The 24,693-nt window shown below is 42.3% G+C and overlaps 1 protein-coding gene across 1 annotated transcript in view; it reads left to right on the top strand.

Moving 5' to 3' along the window:
• LOC126285154 (cuticle protein 18.6-like) overlaps positions 1 to 21,823 on the top strand; it is a 72,084-nt gene extending 50,261 nt beyond the window's left edge. The window contains exons 5-7 of the mRNA XM_049984466.1: positions 13,413 to 13,589; positions 21,199 to 21,394; positions 21,596 to 21,823. Of these exons, the coding sequence (XP_049840423.1) occupies positions 13,413 to 13,589; positions 21,199 to 21,394; positions 21,596 to 21,642 (420 nt within the window). The 3' untranslated portion in view covers positions 21,643 to 21,823. The remainder of the gene's footprint in view (positions 1 to 13,412; positions 13,590 to 21,198; positions 21,395 to 21,595) is intronic.
• The last annotated feature ends 2,870 nt before the right edge of the window (positions 21,824 to 24,693 follow it).

Here is a 24,693-nt window from a genome sequence, read left to right as displayed (position 1 = left end):
GGACTGTTAAGGTAAGGAATGAGGATGTTTGCGCAGAATCAGAGAGGAACAGAATATGTGGAAAACACTGACAAGGAGAAGGGACAGGATGACAGGACATTTGTTAAGAGATCAGGAAATGACTTCCATGGTTATAGAGGGAGCTGTAGAGGGCAAAAACTGTAGAGGAAGACAGAGATTGAAATACATCCAGAAAATGATTGATTACGTAGTTTGCAAGTCTTATTCTGAGTCGTAGAGGGCGGCACAGGAGAGGAATTCGTGGTGGGCCGCACCAAACCAGTTAGAAGACTGATGACTCGAAAAGAAAAATAAAGGAAATAATAGAAGTTATTTTGGTGTTCTGACCAGTACTTACAGCCTTCTTTTGAATCATCTTCTTTACTAGTGTTCCCTGGGCTACACCGATTAGTATGTTTTCTTTTTTCTGTTCCTGTTGCAACACGTTGTTATGGTCTTCAGTTTGATGCAGCTCCCCATGCTACTCTATCCTGTGCAAGCCTCTTCATAAGTAACTACAGATAAGTAACTTGATGTCTCAGAATGTGTCCTATCAACCGACGATCCAATCTTTTGGTCAGAGTGTACCACAAATTTCTCTTGTCCCCAATTCTGTTCAGTGCTTCCTCATTCGTTTCGTGATCAACCCATCTAATAGCATTCTTCTGTAGAGCAACATTTAAGAGGCTTCTATTCTCTTCTTGTTTAAACTATTTATCGTCCATGTTACACTTCCATATATGGCTATACTCCATACAATAATTTCAGAAAGGACTTTCTAACACTTATATCTATACTCAATAGTAACAAATTTCTCTTCATCAGAAACTCTTTTCTTGCCATTGACAGTCAGCATTTTGTATTCTCACTACTTCGACCATCATCAGTTATTTTGCTTCCCAAATAGCAAAACTCATTCACTAGTTTAAGTGTCTTATTTCCTAATCTAATTCCGTCAGCATCATCTGATTTAATTCGACTAAACTCCATTATCCTCGTTTTGCTTTTGTTGATGTTCATCCTATATCCTCCTTTTACGATACTGTCCATTCCGTTCAACTGCTCCTTTTCTGTCCCTGACACAATTACAATGTCATCGGCAGACCTCAAGGTTCTTATTTCTTTTCCCAGCATTTTAATTCATACTCCAAATTTTTCTTCTGATTCCTTTACTGCTTGCTCAATATACAGATTGAATAACGTCAGGGATAGGCTAAAACCCTCTCTCTTTCCTTTCTCAACCACTGCTTCCCTTTCGTGTCTCTCGACTCTTATAACTGCCCTCTGTTTTCTGCCTTTTGCTCCCTGTACTTTATCCCCGCCACCTTTAGAATTTGAAGAAGAGTATTTCAGTCCAGTATTGTCAAAAGCTTTCTCTTGGACTACAAATGCTATAAACGTAGGTTTGACTTCCCTTAACCTGTCTCCTATGAGAAGTCATAGGGTCATTATTACCTCGCGTGTTCCTATATTTCTCTGGAATCCAAACTGATCCTCCCCGAGATCGGCCGCTACCAGTTTCTTCTTTCTTCTGTAAGGGATTCGTGTTAGTGTTTTGCAGCCGTGAGCCATTAAACTGATCGCTCGGTAATTTTCAGACTGTCAACAGCTGGTTTCTTTGGAACTGGGATTATTATATTATTCTTGGTGTCTGAGGGTATTTCGCCTGTCTCGTACATCTTGCTCGACAGATGGAAAAGTTTTGTCACGGCTGACTCTGCCAAGGCTATCAGTAGCTCTAACAGAATGTTATATACTCCCGAGTCTTATTTTCGACTTCTGTATTTCAGTGCTTTGTCAAATTCTTCATGCAGTATCATATCTCCCTTCTGATATTTCTGTGCGTTCTCTTCCATTCCCATAATATTGCCCTCAAATGCATCTCCCTTGTATAGAGCCTCTAAATACTTCTTCGACCTTTCTGCTTTCCCTTCTTTGCTTAGGACTGGTTTTCCATCTGAGCTTTTGATGTTCATCCAGATAGTTCTCTTTCCTCCAAAGTTCTCTTATCCACTCGAAGAGGCGAGGCAGGATGACCGGTGGTTACAGCCTGGCCGTACACAGGAGCGATGCAGTTGGATGCAAACAGCAACGGGCTTTCATCATACTACTCTATTTGCTCGCCTTGTGTCTTCTAAGGTAACAGCCGTTTATGATGAAAAGTTGGATGAAACTGATATGGGACGATCCTGGTTTATCTTCCGGTAAAGAGTGCGTAAATTCGTTTTAAGGCATGCCATTAATTTATTCAACGTTGAAATTCTTCGCACGACACTGCTCAAAATGCAATCACTACATATAACACAGCATTTCATACGACTGACGGCTTCGTAAGTCACGAATGAAACTCGCTAATTACAATGGTGACCACAGTATCATCGATATAAACGATCAAAAATGATTTTCTTGCCAGTTAGCACACATCTGCTCAAATTAATAATAATCGACGCCTGCGCCATCGCACACAGTACTGCGCATATCACTCGCCGAAATCCAGCTCTCGTAATGCAACTGTTTGTAGACAACATTTAATCATGTGTCGAGCAATGAACAGACTGCAGCTGATTCTATCAGCTATCGCCAGCCGTGACCTTGGACTCGGATCGCTCTCGACTACCGCCGCCACCCGACTCCGTCGTTAAGCAGCAGTAGTTTATCTGTGTCAAGCGTTTTGATCGATCTGCGCCCAGGAAAAGCGACGCTGTCATATTAGGCAATGTTGCGCTGACCCGGTGAGAAATGAAGACGATTTCTACGTATATACATACTTCGGAAGCCACCGTATAGTGCATGGCGGTGCGTACCTTGTACCGTTAGTAGTCATTCCCTGTCCTATTAGAGCAAGGGAGAAACGAGTATCTATACATCTCAGTACGAGCCCTCATTTCTTTCATCTTAGTGCTCCTTACGCGAAATGCACGCTGGTGGCAATATAATCGTTTTGCAGCCAACTTCAAATGCCGGTTCTCTAAATTTTCTCAACAGTGTCGCAAAAAAAAAAGAAAGTCTTCATACCCTCAGGAATTCCCATTTGACTTCACAAAGAATCTCTATAATACTCGCGTGTTGATCGAACCTATCGATATCAAATCCAGCACCCCATCTCTGATTGATCGATGTCTTTCTTTAATCCAGCCTAGTGGGGATTCCAGACACTCAAGTAGTCTCAAAAATGGGTCGTACTGGTGATATATACGTGGTCTCCTTTATAGGTGAACCATGATTCACTAACATTCTCTCAATAAACTGAAGTCGACGGTTCGCCTCCCTGCTACTGTACTTACGTGCTCGTTCTATTTCATATCATTCTGCAACGTTACGTCTAAGTAATCGACGTGGCTGTGTCAAGCAGCAGACTACAAATGCTATATTCTAACATTATTGTTTTTCTTCCTCAACTGCATTAACTTACCTCATCATACCTACTAGAAATTTTCCCTAAGTCACCTTGTATCCTCCTAGAGTCATTCAACGACGACACCTACCCGTAGGGCCCAACAGCAAACAGGCTGTCAGATCATTTTAGTATACAGAGCAGGACTTCCCAACCTTTTCAGCTGGCGGACCCTTTCTTCAGTCGAAAATCCATGGTGGACCCTAGTCAATCAAGAGCACAGTAACTTTAAATTTCAGAGCGAAACCCATGGAAACTGAAAGCTTCTTAATGCAAGTGCCATGTTGCCAATGACCCCCCTCCCCCCACCCCACCCCCCAAGTATCAACAGTCTTTGGTTTAGAGATGAATGGAAACAACTTCAAATTAACGACTCAATTTGAATTCCCACTGTATCCAGACACCTACTAATGAATTTACTCCCTTTGTTCAACACTACAGCCTGATTAAAATTACTTGGTAATTGAAATTTCACACGGTGGAGCTGCCTTCCTCCAAGAGCAATCAACGTCATGTCCAAACTGTTCACTGTTGACAAGCTGCCGCTTATGGTCTGTTCACATCCACTATTTGGCTACTGTTGTGTAAGGAGCATGCATATTTCGTAACAGTCGTGTGTGTGTGTTTGTATATGTGTGTGGGTGGTTGGGTGTGGGTGTGTGTGTGTTGTTTTTTCGTGAAATCCGAAGAAAAATGTTCAAATGTATGTAAGGTCTTCCATTGGTCGTCCTCCCTCCTCACTCATTTCAACTGGAAACTTCCCTCGTTGTGAAGGCGATGCAGAAACTGCACCCTTCTTCAATGATCCTGACTTCAGCCACCGATCCATGTTACCAGTAATTAACTGGCCAAAAATCGACTTATGAAACAGATAGTGCACTGACAAAGCAAGTTTAAGATTTAATGATGCCTGGGGCCGCATACGTGCCAGCGAGCGCTGTCATTGGTCGACAAAGCTCGCTCCGCGCATGCGTAAAAGGTTTCAGCGCACGTAGCTCCGTGAGCCGGGGCACTAACGACCTCCGTATTGTTACTAAACAGTCGATCAGGGAAGTCGCATTCTCCGGCACTAAACTGTGTATAGGTTCTCACTTAGGAACCGCAAAGACTGCTTGGGCATACGACCTAAAGTAAAAGTGCAAATGTTTTTCACGAAAAAAAATAGTGATGATTTTGATTTTCACAATTCTATTCAATAATTTTACTCATTATTTCACACGATTTGGTGAAAGGTGGCCGCGGACCTCCTAGAAAGAGCCGGCGGACCCCTAAGGGGTCCGCGGACCACACGTTGGGAAGCCCTGATATAAACAGCGGTCCTGTAACACTTCTCTGGACAGTCCTGGCGATACCGTTGTCTCTCATGGACAATCATACTGGATTCTATTACTTAAGAAATCTTCGAGTCAAGCACATATCTGGGAACCTATTCCCCATGCTCGTACCTTTGCTAACAGTCTGCAGCGGCGTGCTGTGTCAAACGTTCTCCGGAAAGCTAGGAACATGGAAACTGTCTTTTGCATTTCCTCCATGGTATGCAGGATGATGATGATGATGATGATGATGATGATGTCCCATACTCCGAGGAGCGTAGGGGACGATGCGAGAGACCCGTAGAGTAGGCAAGGTCCTAGCGGAGGTGGTTTGCCATTGCCTTCCTCCGACCGTAATGGGGATGAATGATGATGATGAAGACGACACAGCATTCAGTCATCTCGAAGCAGAGAAAATCAATGACCCCGCCGGGAATCGAACACGGGACTTCGTGCGTGGATAACTTGTAAGGAAAGGGCAACATGAGTTTCGCACGAGCTATGCTTTCTAAATACTTTCTGATTTGTGGGCATAAAGTGTTCCGTCTCAAGGGAATATAATGTATTAGAGGGGAGAATAGTACAAGAATTTTGCAGAAAGCCGATGTTAAGGATATTTTTATGTAATTTTGTTCGTTCGTTCTTTTATCCTTCTTAGGTACATGAGTTACCTCCGCTTTTTTCCAGTGGCTTAGGAGTTTGCGCTGGGCCAGAGATTCTCGATGAATGCAACCTAAGTAAGAGACCAGTGCCTTAGAATACTCTATGTAAAACCAAACTGAGATACCATCCGGACCTGGAGATTCATTTGTTTTCAACTCTTTCAGTTGTTTCTCTACGCCAGCGTTGCTATTTCTACGTATCTGCTCCATACGATAGTCAAACGACGGTATGTTTGTACAGACCTTCTGCTTGAATGATTTTTGAACACGACATTTTACACCTCGCCTTTGCTTTCTCTGTATTCTTTTGCCACACTAGACATGTTAACGAGTGACTTAGACCCGCTGAGTGATTTTGTGCATGATCAGAAGTTGCGCCTTAGTTGGCGACCAAGAGGCCGTAACGTCGCAACATATTCCCTAATAGTGAGGCATAAGACATGTCGCTCGTCGTCACGACTCCCCCTCTGGCTCTTTGCTATAATCTTTACGGTGTGCTGGAAAACTACCTTAGAAACCTCGAACCAGACTTCCTTTTTTAGTGAGTCTATCGTTTCCTCCTTTATCTTCTTCTTAATTTCTCTTTCATTATTTATGCAAATATTAATAGGCTCGCTGACAGAAAAAGTCTCTGTTGAGGGAGTAACATACAAAACCAGAAAAAAATCTCAATATAGGAAGATATCAGAGACAGCGGAAAAATGATCCTATCGGAGCACAAAAAATGCATGCTCCTCTTTATTAAAAGACTCTCACTGAGAAGTGGGCTACCAGCTGACTTATCCTGTCTTCCTCAGCACCTTTAAAAATTTTGACAGAAACATTGGCATGCGAACATATTTGCGGTGTTTTTAACATGCAACTCAACTCTTACTCCCACAAGCTGCCCTGACTGCAATTCACTCACACTCAGTAGTCCACTATTGTACGTCTCTCTTGTCCATCCACTCCCAGTTTTCCCATCCTCACTGACTGACTTGGTCCAACTGATTGCCATTATGTCTCTGTGGCTCTCCAACTGTCACCGTATCCTGTCACACAGCCAGTGTCTCCTCCGTTTTGTCCTGCTACTATTGTCCCCTCCCACTGTCACTGTTTCCCTCTTGTTCTCTCTTAATGCTACTACGTCATTCGTTCTTTCCCTTCTGACTGTCTTCTCCGTTGTCACTGTCATAGTCTCTGTCTCTCATTACCACTGCCTGTCACCCGCTTCCACTGGCTCTGTCTCCTTCACTCTTTTCCTGTCCCTGTTCCTTCACTGTCTACTAACATCCACTAGCACTATGTCCCTAGTTTTCTCTCACAATGCCATTATCTCCTTCGCTCTTTCTGTACGACAACCATTGTCTACTATTTTCGAGTATTTATTATTTCTCCGTCTTTTTTCTGCTACCATTGTCTAAGCATAAAAAACGGGTAAAGATATCTAGAAAATTTACAAGGTTTTTCGAGACCAGAATCTTAGGAGTACATCCTAAAAAAATTACAGCCTTTCGCTGGGCATAGCCAGCTTTGAAGCTGCGACTGGGGTTTGGTCTTCTGTTTATGGCAAAATACTAGCGAAAAACGCTTTTCTGGGTTTCCTCAGAAGCTATGAATTTACGCAAACGTATTACTCATTCACGAGCGTACTGGTCAGTTTAATTAAATCATGGGTTTATCACTGTTATACCGTCATCAAGCAATTTATTTCATTTTTACCTGCATATTTTACGTGTTCAAGTTAGGAAACTTTGAACCCCTGTATCTGGGAAAGGGATAAACATATCAAGAAAATTTTCGAGGCTGTTCGAGATCAGGATCTTAGGAACATATCGTACAAATTTCAGCAGTTAGCTGTACATAGACATTTTGGAACTCTCGGTTGGGTTTAGATCCGCTGATGACGGCGAAGATGTATTAAAAAACTCTCTTTGGAGGGTGTTTCAAGGAACCGCTCATGAATTAATGGTGCCTCTACAAGCCCCATCAAGAATTACTAACCGAGTGTCTCCATCTGCCTAAGAAGAAGAAGTGTATTATATTTTTACTTTTGATGCTGTAGGATAGTGACAGTAACGCGAACCTTCTATTGGTTGTAAAAATGGGCCCTAGCCCAGGGGATATCCAAAACATTTCTCACAACTTTTTTTTTTTTTTTTTTTTTTTTTGGAAATAGAGGAAATAGAGCGAAAACTTACGTATTTATGCGCGGCGTTTTGAAACATATCGGTAATCATGCTGTCGCATGAATACAAATTATCAGTCTTAATGTGTTGATCACATGTCTTAGTGTTTGTCATAAACACAGAAAGTTGTCGTAGGAGTTTGGCCATCGTCAGTTGAGTAATTCTGCAGTGGTATCGCCGCAAGTGGTCGTCGCGGTGGTCAGGGCTTTCTTCTGCGTCCTTCACAATGTCGCTCGTGCGGGCAGTGTGCCCAAACTTTCATCACGGTCGGCTGCAGCTATGCAGCTAGCTGTCACTATCAGCCACAAAACAAAAAAACAAGCTGACAACTGTTTTTTTTTTTTTCAGCGAAATCGCCAGTGCGTGGCGTCCAGACGGCGGTTGCCGTGTAACGCGTGCCTCCAGCAAATTGACGAAAAACGTCAGCCGCCAGTGGCACCGTATAAAAGCGAGACCTACAAGCTACTGGTTACCAGTGAAGTGAACCACACAGCAGAGACAACAGATAGCCACGACAATGCTTCGCAGTCAGGTGAGTTGCGGTGTTGATCACAAGTTAAGACTCATTTTGCTGCGAAACTACGTATTTCGTGGTGACAGTGAGTAATAATACTGCCGGCCGGAGTAGCCGTGCGGTTCTAGGCGCTACAATCTGGAGCCGAGCGACCGCTACGGTCGCAGATTCGAATCCTGCCTCGGACATGGATGTGTGCGATGTCTTTAGGTTAGTTAGGTTTAATTAGTTCTAAGTTCTAGTAGACTGATGATCTCATAAGTTAAGTCGCATAGTGCTCAGAGCCATTTGAACCAAGTAATAAAACTAGCTAATTTACGGAGTGTCTGTGGTTCAAGTGTTAACTGAGCGAAGTGGCTCTGCGGTTCACATCTCAGTTTCGCTTCCCATATCCACGTTTAATTTCGAAAAAATTACCAATTGTTTATTTCTCCAACCTTGCCTAATCCAAGCAACATCTGGAATAATCACAGCAGGCAGGCAGAATGTATTGTTTTAGACTCGTTCCGAAGATTGGTTTGATGTAGCTCTCCACGCTAGTCCACAATGTACTAGTCCTTTCATCTGTACAAATCTGCTACAGTCTACATCCATATGGACCTGCTTACTGTATTCGAGCATCGGTCTCCTTCTAAAATTCCGCACCCACACCCTCTCACCCCACTCCATAACAAAATAGGCTTTTACTTGATGTCTTATGACCATTTTTTAATCAGGTCAGGACTTAAATTTTTCTGTCTGCAAATTTTCTTCAGTACTTTCTCACTGATTAGTAGATCTAGCCATCTCTTCTGCAGAACCACATTTCAAAAGCCTCTGTTCTCTTCTGGTCTGAAATGTTTATCGTCTATGTTTCACAGCAGGTCCATACAACCTTTAAGATCCGGACAACGACAAGGAAGTGTGAGAGCTACGTTTAATGTCTATGTTTCACAGCAGGTCCAAACAACCTTTTAGATGCGGACAACGGCATGCGTATTGAAAATTAGAGAAACTTTTTCACACTTGGTTGCACTGACGTCTCGCTAATCGTCAGCTTCACGTGTGCCACGAGGGTGGCTGCATTGACACCAGACTGGCTTCACGACTGGGCAGGTGTCAAATTCCTGTACTACCTTATTGCTCAAGATTGTGATAGGTAGGTTTGTTTAAACCGGCCGCGGCCAGTTGCCTACGCGATCTGCGTCTACTTCACCTAGTGCTGTTTAATGACAACGCCGTCGCCGTCATTAAATGATGATTTCAGTTTGACTTATGAAGTACGTTTATAGTAAAAAAGTGACTTCACGATAATGAAAATATCGATTCAAAATACCAGGAAGTGCGAAGATTCTGCTGCGATTCCGTTTCTTGTCGTGATATGGGAATTAGCTACTGGAATTCATCGCAGACTCATTTCTATTCATGACAAAATTTTGCCGAAGTTATCTATGGAAATGTATTAATATGAGGACGATAATTTGTTGGGAAAAGTTGTTCATAATGAAGCAAGCAAGGGCATTCAGTCATCATCCAAAAGGTAGAAGGAAAGGTCCAAGGCTAACGCATCCATCCATAATGTTCATAGACTGATTTTATTCCCGACACATAAGCGACGTCAGTACCACTACTACGGTGGCATCTTGAACAAAAAACTATAAACAACAGATGTGCGTTCGACCACTCAGTTGCCAGTAAGCAGTGCTTGGTAGTAGAGGTGCGAATGTAGTATGTCAACATTGTTGTATCACAAATCGCAATGAAGCAACGAACTGAACATCTCTAAACCAGACATTGTCTAGAAAGTTTTGAAAAAAAGTTGTGCATTCAAAGTTTGACTCACATACCGTGGCTACAGAAGAAAGGAGCTTGGACATCTGCCGCAACTTGACTGCAATGAAAAACATGGGCGGTTCTTCTGTGTTGCAGAATGATACTTTGATGGTTCGCCAAGGTTACAAACGTTACTCAGACTGACGAACATCTGCATCCACGACAGCCTGGAACCGCACTGGAGAAACCATTTCACAACTGTTCGCAGAACTTCTCGAACGGTGGACCACAGAAAGTGCAGCTGTCGTGACTCCATCCATGCATTATCTGAAGATCGCACATTGCGTCCAGAATTCCCAGCCACGGCAACAGCAACGTCTTAAACAATTTGTGGTGCAACAATTCCTAAATCGCCAGTTAATTCGAATTTCCGAATCATGTTGTTCAACCCCCGAAGACCTCCCCCTACTCTTTTAATGCATTGGTACGCTTATAGACCAGAAGCATTTGACGTCGTTTTAATAAAACAGGTTTGCATTTAAAGCCCTGCTCAAATTGTCCATACTCACCTTGATCGTCTCCAGCTGTAATGCACACTGATGCACATGTTTCAACCCCATGCCGCAGTACCTTTGCCGGCACCTAACGGCAACTCAATACTATCACTACTATCAATGCAAATCCTGCAGCGCTCTGTCTGAGCATCATGCGTATGAAGCTGTGTAACCATACGGTAAATAGTTTTCCGTCGGCACTGGCTCAAGTAACGAAGTTTAATTGTAACCACACTGTACTACGGAGGAAGCTGAATAATTTCACAGTCATCCTAGCATAACGGATACATAAAGTTACCTAATAAGGCTACGCGGGAACCTTTTCCTCGAAAGATAACTATTCAAGTGACGTGAACATATTTCTGTTAGCTGTGCTGACCCGTTAACGGACAAACAGCTCGTCTGTGAAGGAGTTCGATGTCTGTTGTCAGTATCTTTGCGGCTTCAGAAGATGACTACCCAGAAGCTGCAAGACATACGGAAAAGAGACAAAAATTAATGGATAGAGTATCTCTCTCATTTTGTAACTCACATCACAGGTGCTCAATAAGGGCACGCTGTGTGATGCGCTAAACGTCAATAGGTGTGTTAGTTCATCGACGCGAACCGCCTGCGACGGCGTGATATTAGCCCGCATTGCATACCTGTTAGTTGGGTAGCCTGGCTGCAGGCGCCAACTAACTCGATGCAACAATACGGATCACAGAGTTAACAACGAAACTTAAAGACAGCGCAATGCACAGGAGCAGTCTGTAAGAATTCTGCAAACTATTAGCAGACGTCCTTTCACCAGTGGGACGGCGATATGTTGTAATATCATGCAGCAAATTCCCACTAGTTCCCTGGTAGACTATCGTGGGACTCAAACGTCCTAATGGTGACAAAGGGTTAAATAGTGTGACGAAATACAGACGATTAGCACTAATCCGTAATCAGACACTGATGGGCTCTTTATTTTGGTTATTATCTTAAATTTACACACATATGAAGAGAACTATAGGTCAGTGCACCAGGTGGACATAGTGTTTAACTCGTTCTGCCATTTCTTGACTATCGCCCACCTACAATGCTTTGGTGCAGAGAACATCTGCTATTTGCTGATGACTCTTTGTAATAAGTCGTTTATGTAAACTGTGAACATTTGCAAAACTTACTTGAGACATACCTAACGTTTATTTCATTTATGCTGAACATTTTCCGTCCATTGTATCGTACTGGGTTCTGTTATTCAAAATTCTTCTAGCCAAGCAAAAATTGGTTTCTATCATTGTTGTCAGTCATCACTATGATACAACGTTGAAAGGATTTCCTAAGACGGAATATATCTGCATATTTACAAAACATCTAAACTGATAAGACAGAGCTGTATTTCACTGGTTTTTGCCGAACCCATTCTGATCCTTTAATAGAACATGCTCTGCGTTCTGCAATAGGAAGACATTAGCGATACTGCCCTACACTCTTGTCACCATTTCGTTCATCTTGTTTGTAAACAGGAATGACCGGCGCCATTTTACAGTCATGTGAGACTATTCGCTGTACAAGTGATTTCCCAGTAAATGTGAGCTTGGAATTTTGGCCATTATCAAATCTAATACAAAATCCGTCAGGGTCTGGAGTCTTTTAGTAATTTTAAACATTTTTCAATACCGGAGCTTTCTCGTAAATGTGTCTCACTATGTAACAATATTTTAAATGCATATTTTAAAATTTCGTTTTTCTAAGTTTCGACACCAGAAAACATTTATTTGATCAGAACTCCATATGATTTTTTTGGAAGCTCTATCGCCAGGTCTGTATGGTGAAAATATTGTAGGTCACAGGTTTCACACTTCTGCAAGGCTCACAGCTAGCCTTTAAGTTTTCTATGTCAGTTGTCTCTCTTTCTAGTGAGACTGTAACATTTTCTTTTTCTGGAACGATCTCTGAAATGTAGCACTAAGGTATAGAAGGTTTTTGTCGTATTTTAATTGTTATTTTTTATATAGAGTGGAGTTGTTATCGTGTTTGATATGTGCTTGCATGTTTTCTCTATTCATCAAATTGGGACTAATTTTTATCTTTGCAGGATGTTAGTAATTTTCTACCAGTTCTGTCATATATAACTACTCTACTAGCTTTCTTGATGAATTTTTTGGCTTGGGGATCAACGTCCCCTAAGAGATCACTACTTTATGCATTGGGTTTCAACCAACTCTGAGTTCTTAATAGAATATCGAGGCTACGACTTTATAGAAGAGACATGGGCTCTGTGACTTTGATACAAACATTTCTGCAGATGAAAACTTATGTTTTAGTGTTTGAGTCTTCACGTAACTGCTACCCTGTTTCTAATATCGTAAGTTACACTGTTAGTACAGGAAGAAGAAACTTCACAACGGTTGTGGAACGTGACTTAAATTGGAATTTTAAAATTTGTGGTAAGACCTTATGAGACCAGACTGCTGAGGTCATCGGTCCCTAAGCTTACGCACTATTTAATCTAACTTACGCTAAGGACAACACACACGCTCATGCCCGAGGGAGGACTCGAATCTCCGTTGGGGGGACCGCGCGGACCGTGACAAGATGCGGTCGTGATTTAGAGAAACTGATGGAAATGTTTCCTTCTGGGATTTCGCACAGCGCAGATGCTAAGTTCTACTGCAGTTTTGTAGGTGGCAGTCCAAATGATGACCTTCATACATGGTTCGGTAATTAGAGCTAGGTGTCGAGACTGAAATTATCAACATTCACTGGGCTGCTATGATGCAGCTATGCACTTTTTGTTCATTGCCTGAACATCCTGTAGACTTATCAATGTCACGGACGAGGTCACACCTGTAAGACGTTCGTGCCCATTTCCTTCTTGGTAGCACAGCGCCAACGCTCCAGATAGTGCTCCATCTCGCATTCCTTTCTTACATTTTGGTCCTTTTGTTCTCATTATCTTCGTGTCCAAACGAATTGAGCATGCTGTGCCGTCGAGTTTCTCTTCCGCTGGGCCTTATCCCAGCACAAGTGTTTCGCAATGTAACCGCCATCTCTGACCGCTCGTCGCACCTGTTTCCGCCAGATGGTGTTCGCGCTGCTGGTGCTGGCGGCTGCCGCTAGATGGCAGGAGGTGCTGTGCGGTGGGCACGCGCACTCTTACGTCCACCAATCAGCGCCTGTCGTGGGCCCCGGGCATCCCGTAGAGGTTGACCATGGTCACGGCCATGGACACGGACATGGACACAGCGTCGACTACGTGGTGAGTGCAACAGTAGACCTACGCAGATGCCGCTCATAAATGCTTTGAGGCGCAGCCGCCGCCCTGAAAGTTACAGTAAAATATTTTTTCAATAATGTATTACAGAATTTAAATTGCCAGTAAGCATTTCGACTACTTTACACATGGATGTAAATAATTGCGCTCAACTTTTTTCAGTTTGTTGATAACAGCGATATTTTTCTTTTTTTAAAAAATATTGTAGCTGGCATTAATGGTGCGCCTCGAAACGCCAATTACCTCCTAGCAGCAGAAGTTAGGTGGCGTTGATCTTTGAGGTTTAGACTTTATAGGCTTCCAGTTCCAGAAGGCTCAGTGAGTTCAGCGCTGCAGCGCATCCTGAAAATGTTGTTAAGGCATGCAAAATGAAACTTATCGGTTCCACGTGTGTACAGGTTGTCAGGAGGAGACGGGTTTTGACGGGTGATAGCATTACTGATTCTGAACAAAAAACTTGAAGTGGACATATTCCCTATTCCGAATGGTTTCTGAGATAGAACACTTTTAACGTACATTTCTATTTATTTTCTGTATTATTAATTGTCATTATTTACAGTGTACCACAATAACATAGAGGAAGTTGAGACGAATATTTTGATACAGGACGCTTGTGGTCTATCAAGTCGGAAAACTACCTCAAACTAGTCTCCAAAAAGTACTTAACCTACAGCGCACCCGCGTCTCGCGAGATTTTCAATATTCCCACGGTCTCTCGCAAACAATCCTAGACAAAAAAAGAGGACCTATATTGAAGCAAATTTAATTTAGTTCAATTGTGTACTGAGACACATTTTCGTTGGTGTGTGCGGTTTTCGAGAGATCAAAGAAGAATGTACAAAAGTGACATTAAACGTGTTCTATCTCGGAAACCATTCACAATAGGGCATTGTTCATATGAAGTTTTTTGTTCAGAATCACTACTACTATTACGTCTCAAAACATGTGTACACATCAATACAAGTTTTGCATTACCTCGCTTCCGAGAGTTCCGGGACATGTGCAGAAAATTGGAATAGAGATCAACGTAAACATCATTTCCGCACATTTTATTGCTCACAAAAACCACACATTGCATGTCGTACCACCATACAGCTAGACCTTCACAGGTGGTGGTCCAGATTACTGAGCACACCGGTACCTCTAATACCCCGTAGCACGTCCACTTGCATTGATGCATGCCTGTATTCGTCATGGCGTACTATTCACAAGGCACTGTTGGTCCAGTTTGTCCCACTCCTCATCGGCGATTCGGCGTAGATCCCTCAGAGTGGTTGGTGGGTCACGTAGTCCAGAAACAGCCCTTTTCAATCTATCCCTGGCATGTTCGATAAGGTTCATGTCTGGAGAACATGCTGGCGACTCTAGTCAAGCGATGTCGTTATCATGAAGGAAGTCATTTACAAGATGTGCAACATGGGGGTCCGAATTGACGTTCATGAAGACGAATGCCTCGCCAATATGCTGCCGATAAGGTTGCACTATCCGTCGGAGGATGGCATTTCATATCGTACAGCCGTTATGGTGCCTTCCATGACCACCAGCGGGGTACGTCGGCCACATATAATGCCAATCCAAAACTGCAGGGAACTTCCACCTTGCTGCACTCGCTCGATAGTGAGTCTAAACCGGTGCGCCTGACCGGGTTGCCTCCAAACACGTCTCCAACGATTGTATGGTATGCGACACTCATCGGTGAAGACAACGTGATGCCATTCCTGAGCGGTCCTTTCGCCATGTTGCTGGGCCCATCTGTACCGCGCTGCATGGTTGCAAAGATGAACCTCATCATGGACCTTGGGAATGAAGTTGTGCATCATGCAGCCTACTGTGCAGAGTTTGAGTCGTAATACGACGTCCTGTGGCCTCACGAAAAGCATTATTCAACATGGCGGCGTTGCTGTTAGGGTTCCTCCGAGCCGTAGTCCATAGGTAGCGGTCATCGACTGCAGTAGTAGCCCTTGGGTGGTCTGAGCGAGGCATGTCATCGACGGTTCCTATCTCTCTGTATCACCTCCATGTCCGAACAACATCGGTTTGGTTCACTCCGAGACGCCTGTACACTTCCCTTGTCGAGAGCCATTCCTGGCACAAAGAAACCATGTGGAGGCGATCGAACGGCGGTATTGACCGTCTAGGCATGGTTGAACTACAGACGAGTCGTGTACCTCCTTCTTGGTAGAATGACTGGAGCTGTTTGCTGTCGGACTGTCTCCTTCTGGTCTTCAGCTCTGCGGTTCTTCTTGCAAAACTCTTCGGCAATGTCATCGAAAAATGAGTTCTGAAATTTAATCTGCATCAACAGGTCCTTTTCTGTGAACAAGATGGATAGTGCAGACGGAAGTGTTTATTCTTTTCGTTGTGGTCAATGATCGTTCTACTGATGACGATGTAGCCTGCTGGTTAAAATCAATACATAGAGCTTATAAGATTCTGGAAGTCCAATGTGAAGTAAATTTTGATGCAGGAAACCTTATGTTTCCTTCGAAAACTTGTCTGTAAGAGGTTTTGACGTAAACATAATCTACATTTCAGACTTTAATCCAACAATATGAAAAAACTTTTTGTACATTGTCCTTAATTTTTCAAATGCCTCCATGGGAAACACATCTGCCAAACTTGAGAACTTCTTTGAGTCAAACATATTACTAAACTGTAAGTGAGGCAGCAAATCAAATAAAACGTTTAACTGCATGATTGTAGTACCTAATATCTCAAGGTACATTCTCCTTTAGTCATCGTTTTCATACGTTTCTGTGCAATTCTCCTTTCTCTCCTCCTTCCTTCAGCCTTGCACCCTATTTTCTCAAAGCCATTGTATATCTTAATGCACAGATTTCACGTCTCCCACTTCTTTTCCCCAAAATGTAATTATAAGTATTTTGACTGCACAATGTTTAATATAACGTCTGTCAGTGTAATGTGATCTTCAGACAGGCACCAATGGAAGTTAAATAGAATGTCTCGTAACATAATGAGAATTCAACGTGTTTAATTGATAGCAATTGTGTATTAGTTTTTTGTTTCCAAAGTAATTGTATCTATTGTGGGAGTCGCAGCTTTTCCTGTATGCTAGATGTCATAAATAGCAGGTGGCTTCTGTCCGTCTCTCAGTTTGACGACTGTGTTTCACTGGTTCATTGTGCTTCTAAAATTCTTGCATGTGTCTTCTTATCTAATAGCAAATTAATCCAACATTTTCCAGATGTGCCCAGGGCTATCCATACATGGATATGGGATTCTTATTTTTCGTACTGTGGAATTGCAGTGTGCAGATTATTAAGATCCGTTTAACCATGATATTTATTGTTCCAAAGAGATCTGTCCTTTCCAAGAAACAAACATGGCCAACAGAACAGTGTACGAAATGTTTCACTGCCACGTAACCAAATTGTTTCGTTGTAGTTATCAGGATTAAATGTTCGTTTGAAATTTATGTTTTTTTCTCTGTATTTAAATTACTGAGACAGGGAACTAATAGAAATAGTTTTCACCGACAACCGTAAGATTCGTTAAAAACATTTACAACAACGTCACTGTTACAGTCACTGGTTTTGCTAAAATAACATTCAGTCACATTTGACACGATGCATTCATCCATCAGTAAATTCACTAATGCATGTTGGATCCAGGATAAGAGAAGAGAAAACGTAAACGTGCTGAATGCAATCTTCCTACTGCATGCCTCTATCCATCTTTCACACGAGCTTGGTGTTACGTCACAAACGGCTAAAGATTACCACATCGCTTTGCCTATAGGTTTCGAGCCTATAGGAAGCCTATAGGAAGCGCACGCAGGTGCAGCACATCTTGTCCAGCTTGCATGCTTTGCACCCATGCGGAATACGTCCATGATTAAGATTGTGGGTGTTCTAACGACCTACACATGATTTTCACGTTCCGTTGCTTACAGATAAGTGGAGTGACTGAACACTATTTTATTTATAAATGTCCTGACCAAATTCGATAGATAAATAACAGTTAACTGTTTTCGTCTCAGACAGTAACTATCAGGACCGAAAGTTCGGAATCTTGTTAGAAAGCAAAACCGTGAAGCAAAGAGTCATTGTGGTCACTTGATTTAATTCTTAATCACCACAGTGACTGATTACGACTCGCCGTGTTACTTTCACAGCAAGATACAGAATATTTAGTTCCGATTATGACTACAGTGTAAACCTGTCAAACGTAATTTATCTACCAAGTGCGGTCAAGAGATATACGTATAAAAGAGCGAATTGGAAACATCGTGTGCTCCAGTTGACAGTGTGAAGTGTCATTGACAGTATCTGAAATTACACTCTAGATTCCCTTTTTGTATCTGTCTTTATTACCCTTTGATGCTCACTAATCGACGTTTAACATTAATGTTCTGATGATGCTACAGATACTTTATTTTCCAGGCACTGGCAACTCTGTCAGCTGTAATGAAGGCACGCCAAGTTCGTAAACGTCTCGCTACAGGGTTCTAGAAAAGGGGTTCCCATACTTTTCCTCTGACGGCACACTTTGAGACACCTGATACTCTGAGGGAACACTACGTTTATTTTAAAGTTTATCAACATGTTTAAAACGCGAAATATACTTGTTTTATTCAGTGACTAGTTCAAATCATAACACGGAAATCATAATTAATTATTTAAAAAATAATTATTATCGCCAAAGCGTCGCAAAAATGGCCATCTTAGTAATAGTTTTTCGAGCAACACTTGCTCACTTACTGCGGAACACCGGTATTCCGCAGAACACAGTCTGGGAGACCATTCGCTTGAATATGATATAATTAGTGTCTCCACCTAGCGAGAGTTTCGCGAACGATTAGCGAAATAACGACGGTAAATATGTGTCAGTATTTTCAATTGCTAACAAGGTGCATGGTTGTTAACGGCATTTCTTTGTTAAATTGCTTCATTAACAATTTTCTTTTCGTTTCGTGAGGTACATGTTGACTGCCTTGTAAGTGGGATGGAACTGTAAAAGCTTATTGTCAGACCTAGTTGAATGGGACACGAAAAAGGAAGGACACTCGAAAATTTGAGAATGTTAACAGATCTGCAAATTTCCCTATTGTTGATGCCAGGAGCGTCCTTTTGAGTGTCTGCATCTGCTTTTTGAATGGTTGTTTGTTCAAGTACTATAGTGATTATAATTTGGGAAGGACGAAGTCTGGAATGCGTTGACGGTTATCCGAACGCCTCTGTCGACCCATCATCGTGTCTCCAGATTTTCAGACGGATGGAAGAGAGCTAAACAGGAGTGATTGCCTACAAAGTCGTACAAAAGTGCTGCTTGTGAAAATTAACAGCTATTAGAACGACATAAAAAAGAAAACGCAATCTATGAAAGTATCAGTCTGCATTGGACAGAAAATCTTAAAATAGAGCGGGAGAGCGCGCGAGAGAGAAATGGCGGGAAAGGGTGATAGCACAAATAGCCAACACGGGGCAGAAGCAGGCTACTAGCTCAAATAAAAACTAGTGGATAGATTACATATGTAAGAGAAGGTGAAACAGGGTGGGGAAAGCAACAGTATGAGTTTGCGGAAGAAGCCTGATATCAATGATAGAAACGAACTGGTATAAGGAAATGAGGTTCTGCAACTTGAATGGCAAACTTCTCAGTAAAATGCGATAGATGCAAGGCAAAGCGCAAATGAAGACGAGGACATCGTGAGAGTTATTCTTGTAAGTCTCCACACTGTATATTGTATGCTGACGGGATAACGTGTTGTAAAGGGTTAGGCCACTTCATGTTACTTACAGAATTTACTTGTCCCCACAGTTAAGGACGTCTAAAAAGCTAATTTTATAAAGAAAAAGAATGATTATGCTTCAATAAATATCTCCTCCCCATGAGAAGTTGTGCTACGAGTGTTTGCCACGAGTACAATATTCGGCATTGTGATTGTGGCTGTATTTTGATATGTATGTATTTTTCTTTGCACTGTGAAGATTTCACAGAAATTGGGAAAAAAGAGAGGTACGATTGCGTCTTTATTTTTTACTTGTGTCCTAATTCCTGTTCTGATGCAGAATTTTCTATCTTTGTCATTTTTTATCAGCAGTCCTCTGATTGGTTCCGGCTCGGATTCCTCTCTCGTGCTAACCTTTTCATCTCAGAGTAGCACTTACATCCAACCTAGTCAATTATTTGTAGCATATGTTCCAATTTGTGTCTTTCACTACAGGTTTTATTCTCTGCAACTTACTCTATTATCATGGGAGATACTCGCTAACGTCTTAAGTCTTGCCATCCTGGCCCTAATTCTTTTCAGTTTTTTCAACAAGTTCCTTTCTCCGCAAATTCTGTAGAGAATCTTATTTACTGTCTTATCAGTTCATCCTAGAGCCCTACATCTCAAAAGCTGCCTACTCTCTTCTTTTCCAGTTTCCGCACAGTCCATGATTCATTACCACGCACTGCTGCTTCTCGTGCCTTAAGGCTCACAAAGTTCTTCAGCAAATTGAGGTTAATGTGTGAAACTAGTAGATTCCTTTTTGGCCAGGAATGCCCTTTTTCCTACGTTCGTCTACTTTTTGTGTCCTTGTTTCGTCCTTAATACGTTGTTTTGCCTCCAAGACTGCGAAATGCCATCAGTTTGTTTATTTAGTGACCTCCAGCTTTGATGTAAAGTTTTTATCACTGACTCCATTTCTGCTACTTATGATTACTTTCTTCTCATTTTGATTTATTCTGTGCTCAGTAGATGGTCATTCCATTCAATAAGTCCACAGGCACACTGCTGAACTTGGAAATTTTTGAGTGCAAGTCATAAATTTAAATGAATCTCTCCATAAGGATCCAACGTTAAAATCGTGTGACAAAGCATCTATGCGGACGAAGTACATAATTTGCTGCAGAACAATGTACCAAACATACGAATTTTATCTAGATTCTCTATTTATATAGGCCTTCATATTTCTTTGCAGTGGTAATCCACCAGAGCTGTTTTTTTGTATTTTTTATTCATTGCCATCGGTTTCGAGCATGGCGTATATTCAAGTGTACCTAAATATAATCAATTTGTTATCAGTATATGTAAATGTGTAATATTGTGTTGTATATATGCTTTGGAGGACTCTTATTATAGTGCATTTGACACTATTTGTAGCTGAAGAACAGCATACAGAAGAAATATTCAACATATTTCTGTCACTTTGAAGATATTTCCCATGTTTGCTATCTCTCACACATGAAGCCGCAGCTCAGTATTATAGTTACTACTAACTTCGTTGTTGAGACCTCAATAGGAAGCAGAACCTCAGTTCTAATATTCCAGGATTAGTTATTCACTATACTTGGAGATTGCGCTGTTTTTAAATTTCCCAGCGGATTAAGACTTTGCACCAGAGACTCGAACCCAGAACCTTATGTTTCATGGGCAGTGCTTTTACCTGCTGAGCTGTCCAGGCCCGGTTCAGAGGCTGGAGAATAGGGGAGAGGTACTGCTGGAAGTAAATCATTGTCCACGAAAGGTGAAAGTTTCCCATTCGAGTGCTACTCCGATTTGTAATTGTAACTGGCAAGAAGTTTCACTAGTAATATTGTCTATAACGGAGTAACCAATGTTTCCATCTTCATTCATCTGCCACAGGCGTACCCGAAGTACGAGTTCGAGTACGGGGTGTCTGACGGCCACACAGGGGACCACCACTCCCAGAAGGAGCACCGCGACGGAGACGTGGTGACGGGCGAGTACTCGCTCAAGGAGGCGGACGGCAGCGTGCGCACCGTCAAGTACCACGCAGACAAGTCCGGCTTCCACCCCGTCGTGCACCACTCGCATCACGGTAAGTCCTCGTTATAAAGAAATAATGTACCTTCATGTATAGGTGGGTATCTGTCACGGCGTGCGATGTACGGGGAGGACTCTAGCAGTTTTAGACCCCACAATTTAGCAGTGTTTTCTCATGAGTTGTTCGTGGTCACTGTGTCATTGCCGTAGATCAGTAGCAGATGTACTAGTAGCTCACTAGACGATGCTGTTGCAGGCGGCAGCGCTGGAGCTGGAGGCTACGATGGTGATTATGGATACTGAATACGACTAACCAGATCGATTCTACAACTAGTTAATGGCTGTGAGGACTGTACAAAGATGCTCATCACTTCACTAATGACACAGATCTGCATGTTAAAATGTTTAAGATTAGTTGTTTTCTTATTTTTGAACAATGAATGGTTTTGTATGCTTAATAAATTTGTCTGATATGTTAAAACAATTGTGTATCGTTTTATTTTCTTTTTCTCTTATTAATTTTATCGAAGGTTAGAATCGAGACCTGTTGTTACCAATAAGTCACATTTCATTAACAACCTAAAAGTGTTAAAGCCAAGGAGTTTTACTTCCAGAAAGAGATGAACACTCTCCTACTCTCCTCCGAAAAATGTCGGTAGACCAGACAGAAGTATTTAACAAGTTACACAGTGTGAAAAGGGTTTACGAATGAAGTTGAACATATGGCTGAAAATAAAAGTATTTTCGGAAAAGAAATCTGGTTTGTGAAACGAGTCTCGTAAGTTTTTCATGACACTCTACGCCAAAACACAGTGTTTGTCTATTAAAGTAGCAAGCACGATTTCCGTATTTGGGTGGCTCTTTAGTTTATCTTGACGAATCTATCTGCAAATACATTTATGTCTTTTGTATGGCACTTTAATTTTTAAAATAGGCGATGATAATGTTGACACTTTGCAAAAGTACAAAGATATCATAAAACTGTATGTGAGCAGGAGTTGTTTTGGCTGCAGCCTTGTGATTTCGCCAGTTAATATTTAGCAAGAATTATGAATTTTTATATGAAATACTTGTGTCTTCTGGAGATCATTCCAAATGGACAACAATTTGAAAAATGTTGCCTTCTTTCTTTATTGGGGATTGGTCTTTTGTAGAACTTCGGAGACATGAAACTGTGTACTTCAGCGATACTGGAAGGAATGTGACAGCTTGAGCTAGAACAGCAGGTAAGGTGTATCAGGTTGGGAAAGTAAAAGAGGAGTTCTTGAAGAACTACAGCTTTCACGGTGAGCGATCGCGAGCTCAATCGGTAGAAGCATTGCTGGCGGTAGGCAAGGTAGTCGGGAAGTTCTACAACAACGCGCACTCCTCTGTCGAGTAAATCTGTGAGCAACGTTAGATTAAACTATTGCTCCTCGGTATTTCTTCTTCTAGGACTACTAGACCAAAAGAGATAAATCAGTCGGAAGGAAGGAATGTGGATTAGAGATCGGCAGAAAATTTTAATGTTGAGGTGTTTCTGTGAACTTCCAACATCAGACATAGACGCAGCTTTGTCACACAGTGCAAAAGATGTTTTTCGTGAATGGAGTGTTCCAGTGTATGATAAATAAATACCCAGAAGCGCCAAAGAATGTGGTATAGGCATGCTTATTCAAATATAGAGACATGTAAACAGGCAGAATACAGCGCTACGATCGGCGACGACTATATAAGACAGCAAGTGTCTGCTATTATAGCCGCCGCAAGAGCGATGGGACACAGCATCTCCGAGGCAACGATGAAGTGGGGATTTTCCCCTACGACCATATCACGAGTGAATCGCGAACCTCAGGAATCCGGTAAATTATCAAATGTCCGACATCACTGCGGCCGGAAAAAGATCTTGGAAGAACGGGCCAACGACGACTGAAGAGAATCGTTCTATGTGACAGAAGTCAAGATTTCCGCAAATTGCTGCAGATTTTAACGCTGGGCCATCAACAAGTGTTAACGTGCGAACCATTGAATCAAACATCATCGATATGGGCTTTCGGAACCGCACGACTGGCAACATGTTGCTGGTCGGACTAGTCTCTTTCCAAATTGTATACAGGGGATGGACGTGTACGAGTACAGAGACAACCTGATAAATCCATGGAGCCTTCATCTCAGCAGGGGACTTTTCAAGTTGGTGAAGGCTCTGTAATGGTGTGGGACGTGTGCGATTGGGGTGATGTGGGACCCCCTGATACGTCTAGATACGACTGACACGTTACACGTATGTAGGCGTCCTGTCTGATCACTTGCATCCATTCGTGTCCATTGTGCCTTCCAACGGACTTGAACAATTCCAGCAGGGAAATGCGACCCACCACACGTCCAGAATTGCTACAAAGTGGCTCCAGGAACGCTCTTCTGGGTTGAAACGCTTCCGCTGCCCACGAAACTCGCCAGACATGAACATTATTGAACATATCTGGGATGCCTTGCAACGTGCTGTTCAGAAGACATTTCCACCCCCTCGTACTCTCACCAACCTATGGACAGTACTTCTGCGTGCTGGAGGGGCACTACACGATATTAGGCAGGTGTACCAGTTTCTTTGGCTCATCAGAGTATATTTTCACCTAAGAAAGAAAGAAGACGAAGTTTTAACTCCTGTCGCCGACGAAATTAGTACAAATGTAGTGCAGCTCAGTTTGGGGGAATACTTACCCATAAATCATTGCTGAAGCTCGAGAACGCTTCCTCCTTGCATTATATTGTTCAGTGACGTGAAAAGTATACCATTAAACAACTTCAGATTTGAAAGCTTTACATAATCAGCATATAAAAACAAATTTTATATTATATCGTCGCCACTAACAGAAGCAGTAGTACAACAAGATTCGTTGGGAACCCATCACCAACTTCAGCATTGACATGGAATTGGAAAAATGCAGAAAATCTGTCTTTAAAAGGCTCACCGGCCATTTGACCATCTTCTTCTGTGCGGATGCACAAACCTCCTACGGGAATCGGCAAAAAGCCGCGAGTAATGAGTATAATGGGCAGGGGCCCTATGAATATAGTGCGGGACAAAAAGTTCGAATGTGTGTCTCACGGGAGGCGTGCCAGAGATAAGTCCCTGCAGTCGCCTTCTCCTCTGTGTCCTTGGTGGCTCAGATGGACAGAGCGTCTGCCATGCAAGCGGGAGATCCCAGGATTGAGTCCCGGTCGGCGCAAACATTTTCAACTGTCCCGTAGACTTATTTCAACGCCTGTATGCAGCTAAGGGTTTGCATTTCATTGTAATAAAACTTTGCATTTCATTGTAATAAAACTTTGTATCTGGTGCTGAAGTTTTACTGCATGGATAGCGCAGTTGTGATG

The sequence above is a fragment of the Schistocerca gregaria genome, chromosome 8, assembly GCF_023897955.1.
Source record: "Schistocerca gregaria isolate iqSchGreg1 chromosome 8, iqSchGreg1.2, whole genome shotgun sequence".
Lineage (NCBI taxonomy): Eukaryota > Metazoa > Arthropoda > Insecta > Orthoptera > Acrididae > Schistocerca > Schistocerca gregaria.
The sequence above is the reverse complement of the archived record's forward strand: the minus strand, read 5'-3'. Positions and strand labels throughout refer to the sequence as shown.